The following is a 16,149-nucleotide window of genomic DNA, read 5'->3' as shown; positions in this document are numbered from 1 at the left end:
GTTTATTTATTTATATCTTTGTTAATATAATTTTTAAGTGAATAAGTAATTTAAGTATCATAATTAAAATAATTATACATATTTTTTCACACAATTTAAGTTAAATAAGATTAAATTTCCTGTTTTAAGAACAAAGTGATGTTTGAATTTTTTGGTTTGTAATTGTTATGCTAGGTTTTACAGTAGTATGTAAAAGTTTGGCACCCCTTGTCAATATTCCTGTTACTGTGTATATCTGAGAGTGTAAAAGATGCCTGATGACCTGAACCTCCACAAATGCAAGATAAAACCTATATTTCATATTTTAAGCAAGATCATTTTTATTTGCATTTTTCACACTTTAAAATAACAATTCAAAACAAAAAAGAAAACAACTTTTTGCATAATTTAATAGTCTAATCCAGACAAACTTTGTGTGTGTGTGTGTGTGTGTGTGTGTGTGTGTGTGTGTGTATTTGCACATCTGGGTCAGCAATGGGTGCAACTCAAATGGTTTCAAATGCATTCATTATAGAGGTGTCCACAAACATTTGGACACATAATGTATTTTATTATTTGCCAGTCAAAAACATATGTATGATCCATATACTATGCACGAGACAGGGCTCCTCATGGAACCACAAGTTATTGTTCTATGGCATTTCTCAGAGAACCCTTTATTTTAAGGAGTGCATATCATCACTACCACACAAACCCCAGACAGTCAACATAAAGATTTCATGCTGAGTAATTTAGAGCATTTCTATTGGTCAATTCGTCATGACAGGTTCAAACCATGTAAAGAAGAGCTGCCAGATTCTCAAAAAGGGAAAAATAGCACGTGAATTAAATTTTTTTCGTTTTTTTGTGTGTAATATCAGCAGCATGCTTTAGTGTCATAACCTCATAACCAGTCTTCTTCTATGACCAGTGCAATAAAACATCATATTTTGCTCAGGCAGTACAGGGGTGAGATTAACGCACCCGGACAATCTGGCAACCCTGGCGCTAGGAGGAGCTGTCCAGTGCTGAAAGCAGCGCCCAGCGAAAACACCCACGGAGCTGCTGGAAGAAAATAGCGCCTTGCTGACGATCAGTCGAATTAGGGTTTCAGGTTCCTGTGAAAAAGCAGAAGCGTGGTGGTCAGAGACACACTGGCAGAGCTCTGACACACTGCGTTCCCGTCAGCAGGGCGAGGGGGTGTTTATAAGATGTGAGGAGGAGGAAGAGGAGGAGGAGGAGGAGGAGGAGGAGGAGGAGGGGATAGAGGGAATAAAAAACACAAGACCTTTCGTAATTTCATCCATACATTGATCACGAGCTTTATTTATATATATATATATATATATATATATATATGATTTCACACACTTTGCTAGAATCTACACGACTGAATCCCAACCCAGCTGCCCACACACGACTCACGATACCTGCAGCTCACAGCTTCACCATCCATCGTTTACCAACAGCAGGTATCACAGATAGCACAGACCAACGCTCGAGACAGTGCCGCAGCCTCAGCATCAGCCCCACAAAAACGAAAACAGGGGGGCATGTCGAGGAGGAGTGGGGGGCGTGGTGCAGCCCAACGCAAAGCCACTACAAAGTTGTGAATCATGGTGCAGTGAGTCATCGCTTAATCCAACGGTCCATATCCACGAATAGCGCAGAGATCCAAGCGCAGAGATCCCAGCGCAGAAATCCAAGCGCAGAGATCACAGCGCAGAGATCCAAGCGCAGAGATCCCAGCGCAGAGATCCAAGCGCAGAGATCACAGCGCAGAGATCCAAGCGCAGAGATCCCAGCGCAGAGATCCAAGCGCAGAGATCACAGCGCAGAGATCACAGCGCAGAGATCCCAGCGCAGAGATCCAAGCGCAGAGATCCAAGCGCAGAGATCCCAGCGCAGAGATCCCAGCGCAGAGATCCCAGCGCAGAGATCACAGTGCAGAGATCCAAGTGCAGAGATCCCAGCGCAGAGATCCCAGCGCAGAGATCCAAGTGCAGAGATCCCAGCGCAGAGATCCCAGGGCAGAGATCCCAGCGCAGAGATCACAGCGCAGAGATCACAGCGCAGAGATCCCAGCGCAGAGATCACAGCGCAGAGATCCAAGCGCAGAGATCCCAGCGCAGAGATCCCAGCGCAGAGATCCCAGCACAGAAATCCCAGCGCAGAGATCCCAGCACAGAGATCCCAGCACAGAGATCCCAGCGCGCCACTCTAGTAAATTTTTGCGTCAGTGGCGCTAAAAGGAGTCAAAAGCGCCGTTTGGAAAACAACACGCGATGCCATCGATGCCTCCAGCGACTAATGAAGCTGCACCGCATCAGCATGTCCACCTTCAGGTTGTAGATCGGTCCACAGTATTGAAAAAAGGGTTCCTCACGGGTTCCTTAGCAAAGGCGATGGTGTTGTGTGGCATTGGTTCCAGCCTTGGACCTGGAGGACCCCAGTATATGACTCTACACTCTTAAAAAGGTTCTTCAGGACAACTCACAGAACTGTTCAATGCTTAAACCAGGTGCTGATGTACACGACTCTATTAAAAAGGGTTCTTCACAGGTTCCTCCAAGGGTTCTTTGGACAAGGCAGCCATGGCAACTCAAAGAAATGGGTTCTCAAGGATTCTTTGGTGTATGCAATGGTGCTGTGTAGCAGAGGTCTTAATTTAGACCATTTAGATGCTTAATTGGTTGGTTGACTGGTTAAATGTTCTTTGCCATGATCGAGTACCTGATATACACGACTCTCTCAAAAAGGGTTCCCCAAGGGTTCTTTGGTCAAGGCAGCCATGACAACTCAAAGAAATGGGTTCTCAAGGACTCTTTGGTACAGGTAATGGTGCTGTGTATAAGCCATGCCAAATGTTCTTCGCCATGATCAAGTACCTGTTATATATGGCTCTACACTCTTAAAATGGGTTCTTCAGTGGATTCTTGAGCCAAAGCCAAAGGTTCTACACAGAACTGGACTGGCTAAATGATCTTCACCATGATCGAGTACCTGACGTACACGACTCTCTCAAAAAGGGTTCCTCAAGGGTTTTCTTGGTAAAGGCTCAGCAGTCGGAAATCAGGCTCCCTCTGCAGGAGAACAACAGAACTACACCTGACATCAGTGGAAAAAAGGTAAAGGTTTTATTTATTTTAATGTTATATAGAGTTAATTATAGGTAGACACTCTCACTGACCACTGACTTTATGTTTATTTGGGTTTATTCTAATGTTATATAGAGTTAATTACAGGTAGACACTCTCACTGACCACTGACTTTATGTTTATTTGGGTTCATTTTAATGTTATATAAAATTAGTTACAGGTAGACATTCTCACTGATCACTGACTTTATGTTTATTTGGGTTTATTCTAATGTTATATAGAGTTAATTACAGGTAGACACTCTCACTGACCATTGAGTTTATGATTATTTGGGTTTATTTAATGTTATATAGAGTTAATTACAGGTAGACACTCTCACTGACCACTGACTTTATGTTTATTTGGGTTTATTCTAATGTTATATAGAGTTAATTACAGGTAGACATTCTCACTGATCACTGACTTTATGTTTATTAGGGTTTATTCTAATGTTATATAGAGTTAATTACAGGTAGACACTCTCACTGACCACTGACTTTATGTTTATTTGGGTTTATTTTAATGTTATATAGAGTTAATTACAGGTAGACACTCTCACTGACCACTGACTTTATGTTTATTTGGGTTTATTCTAATGTTATATAGAGTTAATTACAGGTAGACACTTTCACTAACCACTGACTTTATGATTATTTGGGTTCATTTTAATGTTATATAGAGTTAATTACAGGTAGACACCCTCACTGCTGAGCATCAGGCCTGAGGGATGAGTAATGAGGGACTTTGAAGGTGGGCAGCATCAGCTCATTTCTCAGCCACTCCTTGGCCACTGACTGCATTTCCCAACAGACGTCCACTCCTCCCTCCTCCCTGACCAATGTGTAATTTAAAGGTGTCACCATGATGCTCATAAACCTTTATAGACTCATCAATATCTGAAGCACATTTTGTGCTTTGGTGTTTCTTACAACACATCCTGAAGCCTTTACAGCCAAAAAATCCATTTAGAAAGAGTCAGTCTTGCTTTTTACTCCCCCAACTCCCCCCGAGAGGGCTCCCTTTCATCAGCATCAGCATGGCCTTGCAATCAGAGAAGCTGCCCTCCACTCAGGCCAAAGGTCTGATCTCAGCCGAGACAGTGTCTCAGTTTAATCACTTTACAGCTTTTCAGGGTGTACTGACCATACTATAGTGCCCTATACTATCATATATTGGGCACTCTGTGGTCCAGTAAGCACTGACCCAGTCTGACCCAGCCCTAATATATATATTACATTCTTTTGCCAGCACCTCCTTTGCACACCTCCATGAGAATTTGTAGATGCTGTACTTGGACGTTAGCTGTGACAAGAGCTACCTGAAGATCCCATGATGACTTTAGGATTGTTGGAGGCTTCTTTACCCATCTTGTGGTCTCTGAACGTGCCAAGAAGGCCTCACCTGGTCATGTTGGTCAGCTGTTTCACACAGTGGAACAGCAGCTGATCTCTAACTGTTCTGAGATCTTCTTAACCTCCTTCCATCTGCAGACTCCTCTGCATCTCCACCCTTCTTTCTGAAGGCCTCAGAGAGCTCTCTGGATCTGGTCATGATGGTGATCTTCTACACCCCTCACTCACTTCAACCATCAATCAAGATCAGACCAGACTAAACCTCTGAGGTTTAAATAAGACTCCAGACTCCTCCAGAATAATCCTCTCCAACCATGTTCTGATCTTCTGCAGCTGATGTTCTGCAGCTGAGTCTGATTCTACACATCTGAAGGAGTGATAAATCTCTCAGTGTTGAACATGAGAGGATCACCATGACCAGATCCAGAGAGCTCTCTGAGGCCTTCAGAAAGAAGGGTGGAGGTGCAGAGGATCTGCAAAAGATCTCAGAGCAGTTTTAGAAATCATCCACAGTTCCACTGTGTGGATCAGCTGACCAACATGACCAGGTGAGGCCTTCTTAGCATGTTCAGGGACCACAAGATGGGTAAAGAAGCCTCCAACAATCCTAAAGTCATCACGGGATCTTCAGGTAGCTCTCACCACAGCTAGCGTCCAAGTACAGCATCTACCATCAGAAGGAGACCCCATACCTTCACGAATTCTCGTGGAGGTGTGCAAAGGGGAAACCCTTGCTGGCAAAAGAATGTAATATATATATTAGGGCTGGGTCAGACTGGGCCAGTGCTTACTGGACCACACAGTGACCAATATATGATAGTATAGGGCACTATAGTATGGTCAGTACACCCTGAAAAGCTGTAGAGATACTGATACTGATAAGAAACCTGAGTCCTCCAACATTTCCTCTCCCTCTGTCCCTCAGTCCCTCTGTCTGACACCGACCTCTCTGGGTCTCTCTTTCTCTCTGACCGTCTCTACGCAATCCCCCCCTCTCTCCTTCCGTCATTGTTACTGTGTGTCTGTGTCTGTCCACCTCTTTCTCGTCATCTGTGTGGACGGTTGTGTCTGAACGTCTCTCTCTCTCTCTCTCTCTCTCTCTCTCTCTCTCTCTCTCTCTCTCTCTCCCTCTTTGCAGGCAGAGGGCGTGATGTCTGTGCAGGAGGCTGTGGGACTGGGGTGACAGGTGTTGCAACGCTTAGAGATGGCCACAGGGGGATCCTGTCAGGTCCACATAAACAACCTGATCTCCAGGTGCAGAGCAACGACTCTCTGCATGCACTCTACACAGAGTGCACAGAGCCACGCCCCCAATAAATAAAAAAATTAATAAATAAATAACAATCAAGATGATGTTATTAAATAATCATAAATTACATACTGTAGCTAATGCGGAGTGATCATTCCCAGGTGGGTGGCAGGGTGTTGCTACACTCCTAAAAATAAAGGTTCTACAAAGGGTTCTTCTCAAAGCAAGATCATAGAGAGTCATTTGAGAGTGTGTAGCCCTTGTAGACCCTCTAACAACTCCAGCACAGCGTGGTTCTTCTATGGCATTGCTTAAAGAACCCTTTGTAGAACCTTTGTTTTTAATCAATCACATGTATGTGATTGATATTCTGTTCCGAGTGATTATAATGGTGTGCAAAGTGGTTGCTGTGGTGTTGCTGAGTGGTTGCTATGGGGGTGTAATAGATTATAATGGTGTGCAAAGTGGTTGCTGTGGTAGCCCAGGTGGTTGCTCCAGAGTTGCTTGGCTGTTGTTATGCTATTTCAAGTGGTTGCTGTGGTGTTGCCAACTGGTTGCTATGGAGGTGTAATAGATTATAATGGTGTGCAAAGTGTTTGCTGTGGTAGCCCAGGTGGTTGGTCTGGACTTGCTTGGCTGTTGTTATGCTATTTCAAGTGGTTGCTATGGTGTTGCTGAGTGGTTGCTATGGGGTGTAATAGATTATAATGGTGTGCAAAGTGGTTGCTGTGGTAGCCCAGGTGGTTGCTCTGGACTTGCTTGGCTGTTGTTATGTTATTTCAAGTGGTTGCTATGGTGTTGCTGAGTGGTTGCTATGGGGTGTAATAGATTATAATGGTGTGCAAAGTGGTTGCTGTGGTAGCCCAGGTGGTTGCTCTGGACTTGCTTGGCTGTTATGTTATTTCAAGGCGTTGCTATTGTGTTGCCAAGTGGTTGCTATGGGGGTGTAATAGATTATAATGGTGTGCAAAGTGGTTGCTGTGGTAGCCCAGGAAGTTGCTCTGGACTTGCTTGGCTGTTGTTATGCTATTTCAAGTGGTTGCTATGGTGTTGCTGAGTGGTTGCTATGGGGGTGTAATAGGCTATGCTGTTTCAAATGACTTTTAGACAAGACAACATTTTTTTGTGTGAAACAGATGGAATTTGGCTTCCGTTTTTATCCCATCCGTGCAGTGAACACACACACACACACACACACACACACCAGTGAAACACACACAGCCGACAGTGAGCACACGTCTAACCTCATCAGCGGTCAGAGCCCCGGACTATCGATGACAGGGTTGTGGGTTTGATACCCGGGCTCGGCAAGCTGCCACTGTTGGGCCCTTGAGCAAGGCCCTTTACCCTCTCTGCTCCCCGGGTGCTGGAGTTAGCTGCCCACCGCTCTGTGTGTGTGTGCTCACTGCCCCTAGTTCACTAGTGTGTGTGTGTGTGTGTGTGTGTGTGTGTGTGTGTGTGTGTGTGTGTGTTCACTACCACAGATGGGTCAAATACAGAGGACACATTTCGCTGTACAGTGACAAATACTTGCACCTTTACCTTTAGAGACCACCCTGTAATCTTACCTCCAAATGAAATGCCCCCTTATTTGACCTTCACCTTTAAATCTATGCTAGTATAGCACCCCCTAGTGGCCTGAGGCCCTATTTACTTGCCCACTAGGCCTCAAAGTGAGCTGTTATTGCTCCTTTTAAATGTAACTATTGACATTACTCTTTGTAAACAGCACATAAGAACAGTTGATACACCTCTGTACACCTCTAAATACTTCCGGCTGCTGGTATACAGCCTGACTGAAAGAGTTCAAAGGAAGGATGCTGGGGCATTGTGGGAAATGTAGTGCCTGCAGTGGAGTTATGTGGTGACAACAGACAGAAAATATCACAGCTTAAATATTAATATCCCCTCCATCCGGATTTTAGATTTTATGCAAGCAACATATACATTTAATACCCCCCCCCCACACACACACACCCACCCACACACACACACACACACACACACACACACACACACACAGAGTAATGAAATGTATTTGTGGGGCTGATATATATATATATATATATATATATATATATATATATATATATATATACATACATAATTCCTGAAATTAACTATTAAATAATAAGGTATTGATAAATAAACAATGATAAACCATATATATTTGTTTAATCTATGTATGTATTATTATTTATATTTATATTGTATTATTTATATTATATATTATACATTATACATTATATTATTTATATTATACATTATATATTATATGTGATGTTGCATCATATAAAACACCCTGAAATTCTGAAATGAACCATTATAATATAATGTAGTAATAAACACCAAATAAAAGGCCTTCTGCTTGTAATATCTCATAAACTGTGATTAATTACACACATTATCTTTTCAGTTTTTATTGTTGACATTTATTCTTTGCCATAAAAGTATTTTATTGGTCTGCTCTCATGGCTTTTGCCAAACATTAAAACAGACCAAGAGATTCAAGACTGAATTTACTGAATTACATATTTTCCTAGATTACACAGAATTTGACATGTAAAAGAGTTCACACATTATACACTGTTAAAAGTATAACATAACCTTTGGAGGTTCTTCAGTTTGAATCTGTGAGGAACCTTTTAAGGTGCTTTGAAGAACATGTAAGAAAAGGTTTATTGAAGGAGCCTCGAAGCGCCTTAAACTGAAGAACCCCTCAAAAGTTCCTGTAGGTACGTGTCCTTTTAACACTGAGCACATTTAACACAGTAAACAGTGGTGGATCTTGTGTGTGTGAAGCTCACTTCCAACAGCAGAATGTGCTAAAATGGTCCAATGTAATTTAGTAACACTGTAGAGATCACACTGTGATATGTCAGTAGTGGGCCTCCTCACCAAGAACCACGAGACAGCACACAGAGAGGAGATGCAGCAGCTAACGGACCGGTGCAGAACCAACAACTTGTCTCTGAGTGTGGACCAAACTACAGAGATGCTTGTTGACTTCAGAAGAGTGCGAGGCGACCACGCCCCCCTGAACACCAGTGGCTCTGTTGTCCAGTCCTCACCATGTTCTACAGAGGAACTGAGGAGAGCATCCTGAGCAGCTGCACCATCGCCTGGTTTGGGAATTGCAAGGCCTCAGCCTGCAAGACACTACAGCGATTAGTGAGGACAGCTGAGAAGATCGTAGGGGTCTCTGTCTCTCTCTCTCTCCCCTCTGTCAAGAACATTTACACCACACACTGCACCCGTAAGGCCATCAGCATTGTGAAGGACCCCACCCTTCCCTCACATGGGTCCCTCACTTTTTTCACTGCTGGAGACAGGAGCATCCGCGCTGTCACTGCACGGTTCTGCAATAGCTTTTTCCCACAAGCAGTCCGACTTTTAATATCTTAATATCTAAGCACCTTGTAATAAACACCTCTACTCAGAGCTGTATTTACAAAATTTGTTTTTCAATTACATTTTTTATCCATTTTCTTACCAATTTAGATCCCCCCATCACATGCAACGCCCCCGGCACTAGTGAGGGCAAGAACAACACATGCCCCCCTCCGACACATGTGCAGTCAGCCACACCTCTTTTTCGAACTGCCGCTAATGCGACATCGGCAACAACCAGTGCGCCTGGAGGGAAGCACCGTATACCTGGCTCTGACGCACTGGCCAGCAGACGCCATCTACCCACCCTAGAGAGCAAGGCCAATTGCGCTCTCTCTCGGGGGCCCCGGCTGCCGATGGTTAGTGGCGTGACCCCGGGGCCCCGTAATTATTGTATGAAATGCCAACAAAAGCCACTTGAGAGAGCAAGGTCAATTGGTGCCGATGGTTAGTGGCGTGATCAGGATTCGAACCAGCAACCTTCTGATTGCAGTGACAGCACCAGCACCCGGGGCCCCGGGGCCCCGTAATTATTGTATGAAATGCCAACAAAAGCCACTTGAGAGAGCAAGGTCAATTGGTGCCGATGGTTAGTGGCGTGATCAGGATTCGAACCAGCAACCTTCTGATTGCAGTGACAGCACCAGCACCCGGGGCCCCGGGGCCCCGTATTTATTCTATGAAATGCCAACAAAAGCCACTTAAGAGAGCAAGGCCAATTGGTGCCGATGGTTAGTGGCGTGATCAGGATTCGAACCAGCAACCTTCTGATCGCAGTGACAGCACCAGTACCCGGGGCCCCGGGGCCCCGTATTTATTGTATGAAATGACAACAAAAGCCACTTGACTTGACTAGACTAGAGAACTGTGAGTACAGTGGTGTGTTATGGACAGTCAGGATCATAAGTCCCTACTCTCCACGTATTTGGAATTTGAATGGCGTATATATGAGTCTGCTGGGTGTTGACACTCTGTGTCCAGTAACAGCCATTTCCATCTATAAAGGCATGATTGTCATATGCTCCACTTTTGATTTCAGACCTTATGGCATATGGAACAATATCAGGCATGACTGCATTAGCTTTGCGCTCTTCATTCCCAGATCCCTTCTTGTGTTTGCTCGAGCTGCAGGACAGCCACGTCAGAAAGACTGGGATGAAGACGATGCCGTGAGCCAAACCGAACAGCATGACGAGAAACATGATCTTGAAGAAGGTTCGGAAGATGTGCTGTTTGGAGGTGGCCAACACAACAACTCCTATTATGGTGGACAAGGCCCCTTGTAGCACGGGATATCCCAAGGAGAACAAGGCGTCAATGGCCTTTTCGTTGGCGGTGGCTTTTTTGCTGGAGACGAACGCGTAGGACACATGAGCAGAAAAGTCCACGGTGAAACCGATACATACCACCAAGACGATCATGGAGATGGAGTCCAGGTTGACGTCCCACAATGCCATATACCCGGTGACCCCGGTGATGACAGAGCCGATAGAGAACGTGACCCACAAAGAGCAGAGGGGATTCGGGATTAGGAAGAGGGAAATGACCAGCATGACCATTGCAGTGACACCTACATTCTGAATGGTGCTCCTGACGATCACGGAGTATTGGTCTAAGTAGATGAACATTGGGTGGAACACCAGCAGTTTGGCTGCCGTGCAGCTCTGGGCCGTGTCTGTGAGCTCGTTTATCATCGTTATCTCCATGCTGGCGTTCCTGATGTTAACGGTTTGCACAAAAAATCGAGAAGCAGCGATCCTGCCATTCGTGATGTTGACATCCGCCTCGAACTCTGGAAAGAGCTTGAAGAAAGCAGGTAGGTTAGCCTGGAAGACTCCTTCACGGCTTATGTCAAGTTTCGAGTTTCGAGCAAATGCCGAATACGAGTCAAGCCAAGACGCGAACAGCTCTTTCCTGACGAAGCTCAAGTTGTTGAAGTTCTCCATGCAGAGGTCCAACTGAGATCTTCTGCTCTCGTCCCAGTATGGAAAGTCCTCAGCCACCACCACCATGACGTTCGGGCCGTAATCAGAAAAGTACTTCTTCTCATCGTCGTAATAATCAATCACGTACGAGTCGTCGGCTGCCAGATGCTTCATTTCGATCCCCTGTTTCAAATGCAGGCATCCGTAGATGCCTCCAGCCAAATAAGCAGCATACAGCAGGATCACACACGCCTTGCTCAATGGCTTGGTGATAAGGGGTCCGTAATAGGACTTAAAAAAATGTGTAAAAATCTGCTCTTTCTCCGAACCCGTCTTCCGGTCGTAGTCTCCTCCAGTGCAGCACAAGGCGTAGGCTTTGGAGTCACCTTCGGAACGACTGGCCGGAATCTTCATGCAGGTCAGCCAGTGCCTATTCGCAGCCTCTCGTTTACCGTTGAGGGCTAGGAAGGCTCCGAAGAAGGTGATGTTGTAAATGAAACAGAATATAATGGCCGTGCTGGTGTAGGTGCAGAAGGCTTGGATGGATGGGAAGTCGCTCATGAGGCCGATGTAGAAGCCCAGGACGTTGGTCAGAGTTGTGATGGTAATGGACATGGCTGCTTCTTTGTAGGTATCTGCCATTCTCTTCTCAACAGGGTCTCTGACGTTGGTCTGCTGCCAGTTGGCGAGCATGATGAACATATCGTCAACACCAATACCTAAGAGACATGGGCATAAGATGATATATATAATGGATCAATTCTGATCTTATTCTCTAAATTATCCCTTTACTCCAAAAACCATCAATTAGCCATGATATGTTTAGTTTTAGGCTTTAGTTTTGTGCTGGAGTTACAAGGTTAAACCCTTGGGCCTGTCGATTACAAACCTCTATTACCAGAGAATAGCCCCACCAGTTTGTACAGATGTCCCTGTAGTTACTGAGTAATACACCTTATAGTGTGGAATAAGGCTTGGAGTGGTAAGGGGTTATGGGAGCTAACATGCAGTGGTATGGGGACGGGCCTTTGCAGAAGTAGGGTGGGCCGTAATATTCAGCAAACAAATAAACAATAGGGTCAATAGCAACCTGCTGCCAGTCGTTCATACTTAATTAAGAGCTCAGTAGCATGTTTTAATCTGTCAGTTCAGCAGCTTTACAGCATAACTTACCCAGAATCAGGAAAGGTGAGTTAGCCACAGTTATGACAAACGGCACACCAGCATAGAGCAACAGGCCGAAGCTGGAGATCACGGCCAGCCCAGCAGACAGCACTCCTAGGAACGCCACCCACAGCCTATTCCTCACATTATCCAGCCTAAAACACAGACAGAACTGTATTTCAGTCGTCATTCTACTGACAAGTACTGTATTGACACTGTCACGCAAAATCCTTCTATCATCATTTCTGCAGTTTTTTTTAAACTTAATATAACATAATGTGAATCTGGCAGATTTTCTTTACCCTGTGACATCTATTAGAAGTTTTTTTTCCCATTTTAACCAGGTTTTTGCACAACAGCAATATGCTACTATAAGGAGCTATACTGTACAGTTCTGTGCAAATGTTTTAGTCCCCTGTGAAGAATCAGAATTTAGCTCCTTATCTGGGCAGTAAGTGTTTATCTGCTCAGTAAAACACTGATATTAGAATAAACACTAATAAAAACACTCTCGCTGACCACTGACTTTATGATCATTTGGGTTTATTCTAATGTCATATAGAGTTAATTACAGGTAGACACTCTCGCTGACTTTATGTTTATTTGGGTTTATTCTAATGTTATATAGAGATTTTCAGGTAGACACTCTCACTGACCACTGACTTTATGTCTATTTGGGTTTATTATAATGTTATATAGAGTTAATTACAGGTAGACACTCTCACTGACCACTGACTTTATGTCTATTTGGGTTTATTATAATGTTATATAGAGTTAATTACAGGTAGACACTCTCACTGACCACTGACTTTATGTTTATTTGGGTTTATTCTAATGTTATATAGAGTTAATTACAGGTAGACACTCTCACTGACCACTGACTTTATGTTTATTTGGGTTTATTCTGATGTTATATAGAGTTAATTACAGGTAGACACTCTCACTGACCACTGACTTTATGATTATTTGGGTTTATTCTAATGTTATATAGAGTTAATTACAGGTAGACACTCTCACTGACCACTGACTTTGTGTTTATTTGGGTTTATTCTAATGTTATTTGTAGTTTACAGGTAGACACTCTCACTGACCACTGACTTTATGTTTATTTGGGTTTATTCTAATGTTATTTGTAGTTTTACAGGTAGACACTCTCACTGACTTTATGTTTATTTGGGTTTATTCTAATGTTATTTGTAGTTTTACAGGTAGATACTCTCACAATGACTTTCTGTAGGAATGTTATTAGTGATTAAAAACTTTTAAAACTCAACTCATGTCTCTTAACAACTCTCTAATCAAAAATGTATAGAGGTATTAAGACACATATCCACTTCCCAGATACTTTACCTCCTGTAATCCAAGTGCATTACATTAGTTTTCAAAGTTTTAATTAATGTCGGTAATGATGTACTTATTTGTCATGTACTGTTACATTGTGTACTGAGTGTAGATCAGTGTTTACATGGGTATAAAAAGGGGGAGATGAGCAGGTGCTATATCAGGGGCGTTTATGGGAGGTCTGCCTGTATGCTGTGTTAGGTATTAAAGCTTTGTTAACCGTAGGCATGATAATATGGAGAACGCGATCACGAGGACGTAGGTGATGGAGAAGAGAGGGAGGCCGTCAGACGTGTGTTTCTGAACCTCCTCTTGTCTGGACAGGGAGGTGAAGTGAGACACCTGCACAGGATGGAAACAAAAGTCCAAAAAAATCAAAACATTAAAAATTACATCTGAGTGATTAGAACGGTGTGCAAAAGTTTGTGAACCCTTAATATGGTACAATGATACAAATCCACCAGCAACACCCAACCAACCACCTCTACACCACCCTTTCAAAAAGATTTTCCTGCTATAGTGACGTGATGTTAGGAATGTGAAGTGGGGAAAGTTGCTCCCAGCTGTGACTCCAGCTAGCAACCCTGGCAGTAGAGGTCCACCACCTTACCACTACGCCTCCAGCAAGCACAGGTAATGGGTGCAATTGCACCCCTTAGAATAATGAGATTAACAATGCGGGAAAATCGAACAAAGGCGACGCTAAGATGGCGTAGCTCAGAATAAGGACAGTTAGCACCAACACAACTAAAGAGAACCAAATAATTACAGCCCTCTCTCTGTCTCTCTTTTTAAGAAGAGGTTCCTCCACAGTTTCAAACTGAAGAACTGAGACAGATAGTCTAAGAGGACGTTGAATGAAAACATCCAATTTTATTACATGTAAAAAATGTGTGTTGGGGGGTTGGTGAGGAATTTGGGTTTATTCTAATGTTATACAGAGTTAATTACAGGTAGACACTCTAACTGACCACGACTTTATGTTTATTTGGGTTTATTCTAATGTTATATAGAGTTAATTACAGATAGACACTCTCACTGACCACTGACTTTATGTTTATTAGGGTTTATTCTAATGTTATATAGAGTTAATTACAGGTAGACACTCTCACTGACCACTGATTTTATGTTTATTTGGGTTTATTCTAGTGTTATATAGAGTTAATTACAGGTAGACAGTCACTGACCACTGATTTTATGTTTATTTGGGTTTATTATAATGTTATATAGAGTTAATTACAGGTAGACAGTCACTGACCACTGATTTTATGTTTATCTGGGTTTATTCTAAGGTTATATAGAGTTAATTACAGGTAGACACTCTCACTGACCACTGACTTTATGTTTATTTGGGTTTATTCTGATGTTATATAGAGTTAATTACAGGTAGACACTCTCACTGACCACTGACTTTATGTTTATTTGGGTTTATTCTAAGGTTATATAGAGTTAATTACAGGTAGACAGTCACTGACCACTGATTTTATGTTTATCTGGGTTTATTCTAAGGTTATATAGAGTTTTAGAGGAAAAAGGTTCCTCATTGTGCTTTAAGAGGTTCCTCCACAGTTTCAAATGAAAGAATTGAGACAAGTAGCCCAAGAGGATGTTCAATGAAAACATTCAAGGACCAGAATTGGATAGTTCTCTCACATACCTTGACGTTGCTTCTGGCTCTTTCAGTGGAGAGCACTTTGTGGAAGGCCTGCAGCCACTCATTAGCACCAGAGACGTTTTTTAAGAAATAGAAAACTTTGATGGCTTGAGCGTGCTGAACTGAACTTCGGGATTCATTCACGCCGCCCAGCGTGGAGCCGAGAAAGACCGGCTTGTTGTGCAAAGTGTGCAGTGGGAAGGTTACACGGGTCTGTTCTATTTTCTCTGGGTCATTTTCAGCGATGTCCAGGATGGGACTGGTGACGCAGTCCTTGTTGACGCTGGAGCAGAGGTTTCTGAAGCCCACTCGCCTCCCTCTGACTTCAACGGAGAGGCTGGTGACTTGGTTGTTAAGCTGGACTACTTCTTTAAAAGGGGCTTTTGTAAGAATGTTTCTTTTGTCTGTACTAGACATCAGAACCACCGCGTAGTTCCCCTCATTATACAGTCTTTGGCCTGAAAACATGGAGTCATTACTGGGGAAATATTCCTTCACAAAATTTCTGGTTGACTTTGACACTCCGTTGAAAGGTGTGAACTGACTCTCGATGTCATTGTCCTCACAGTCTTCCAGAAAGCGCAGTCCTCCTCCCAGGGCTATAGACACCAGCAGAGGAACGATGATGAACCACACAGGACAAGAGCCCACCAGGCAGCCGAGTTTTTCAAACAGTCTGGAGAAAGGTTTCTCCACACAGTCCGTCCGGGGGCACCCCATAGTGCTGGGGAAGGAGTAAAGATGGAGTGCAGGTTGATCTAAAAGTAATCTGGCGTTCCTGGTCTGTTCAGTTTTATCCGTCCCCTGGCTGGCACATGGCCTATCCTCTTTAACTAATAAGGAAGTGCTCAGCCAGATAAGGACCTTAGGGAACACAAGATATCAACTGTAATAGCTGATAGACAATGAGCCACATAATCCCCATCCCAGGTTACACCTACTGTAAATCATGTTGAGC

At 43.5% G+C, this 16,149-nt stretch overlaps 1 protein-coding gene across 1 annotated transcript; it reads right to left on the bottom strand.

Annotated features, from left to right (window-relative positions):
• Positions 1-9,991: 9,991 nt before the first annotated feature.
• On the bottom strand, positions 9,992-15,911 carry LOC140555827 (patched domain-containing protein 3-like). The gene is made up of 4 exons (XM_072679147.1): positions 15,195-15,911; positions 13,758-13,879; positions 12,206-12,351; positions 9,992-11,751 (listed from the first exon to the last, which is right to left on the bottom strand). The coding sequence occupies exons 1-4, from the start codon at positions 15,909-15,911 to the stop codon at positions 9,992-9,994; spliced, it is 2,745 nt and encodes a 914-aa protein (XP_072535248.1).
• Between the last annotated feature and the right edge of the window lie 238 nt (positions 15,912-16,149).

The sequence above is a fragment of the Salminus brasiliensis genome, chromosome 5 (genome assembly GCF_030463535.1).
Source record: "Salminus brasiliensis chromosome 5, fSalBra1.hap2, whole genome shotgun sequence".
NCBI classification, from domain to species: Eukaryota; Metazoa; Chordata; class Actinopteri; order Characiformes; family Bryconidae; genus Salminus; species Salminus brasiliensis.
The sequence above is the reverse complement of the archived record's forward strand: the minus strand, read 5'-3'. Positions and strand labels throughout refer to the sequence as shown.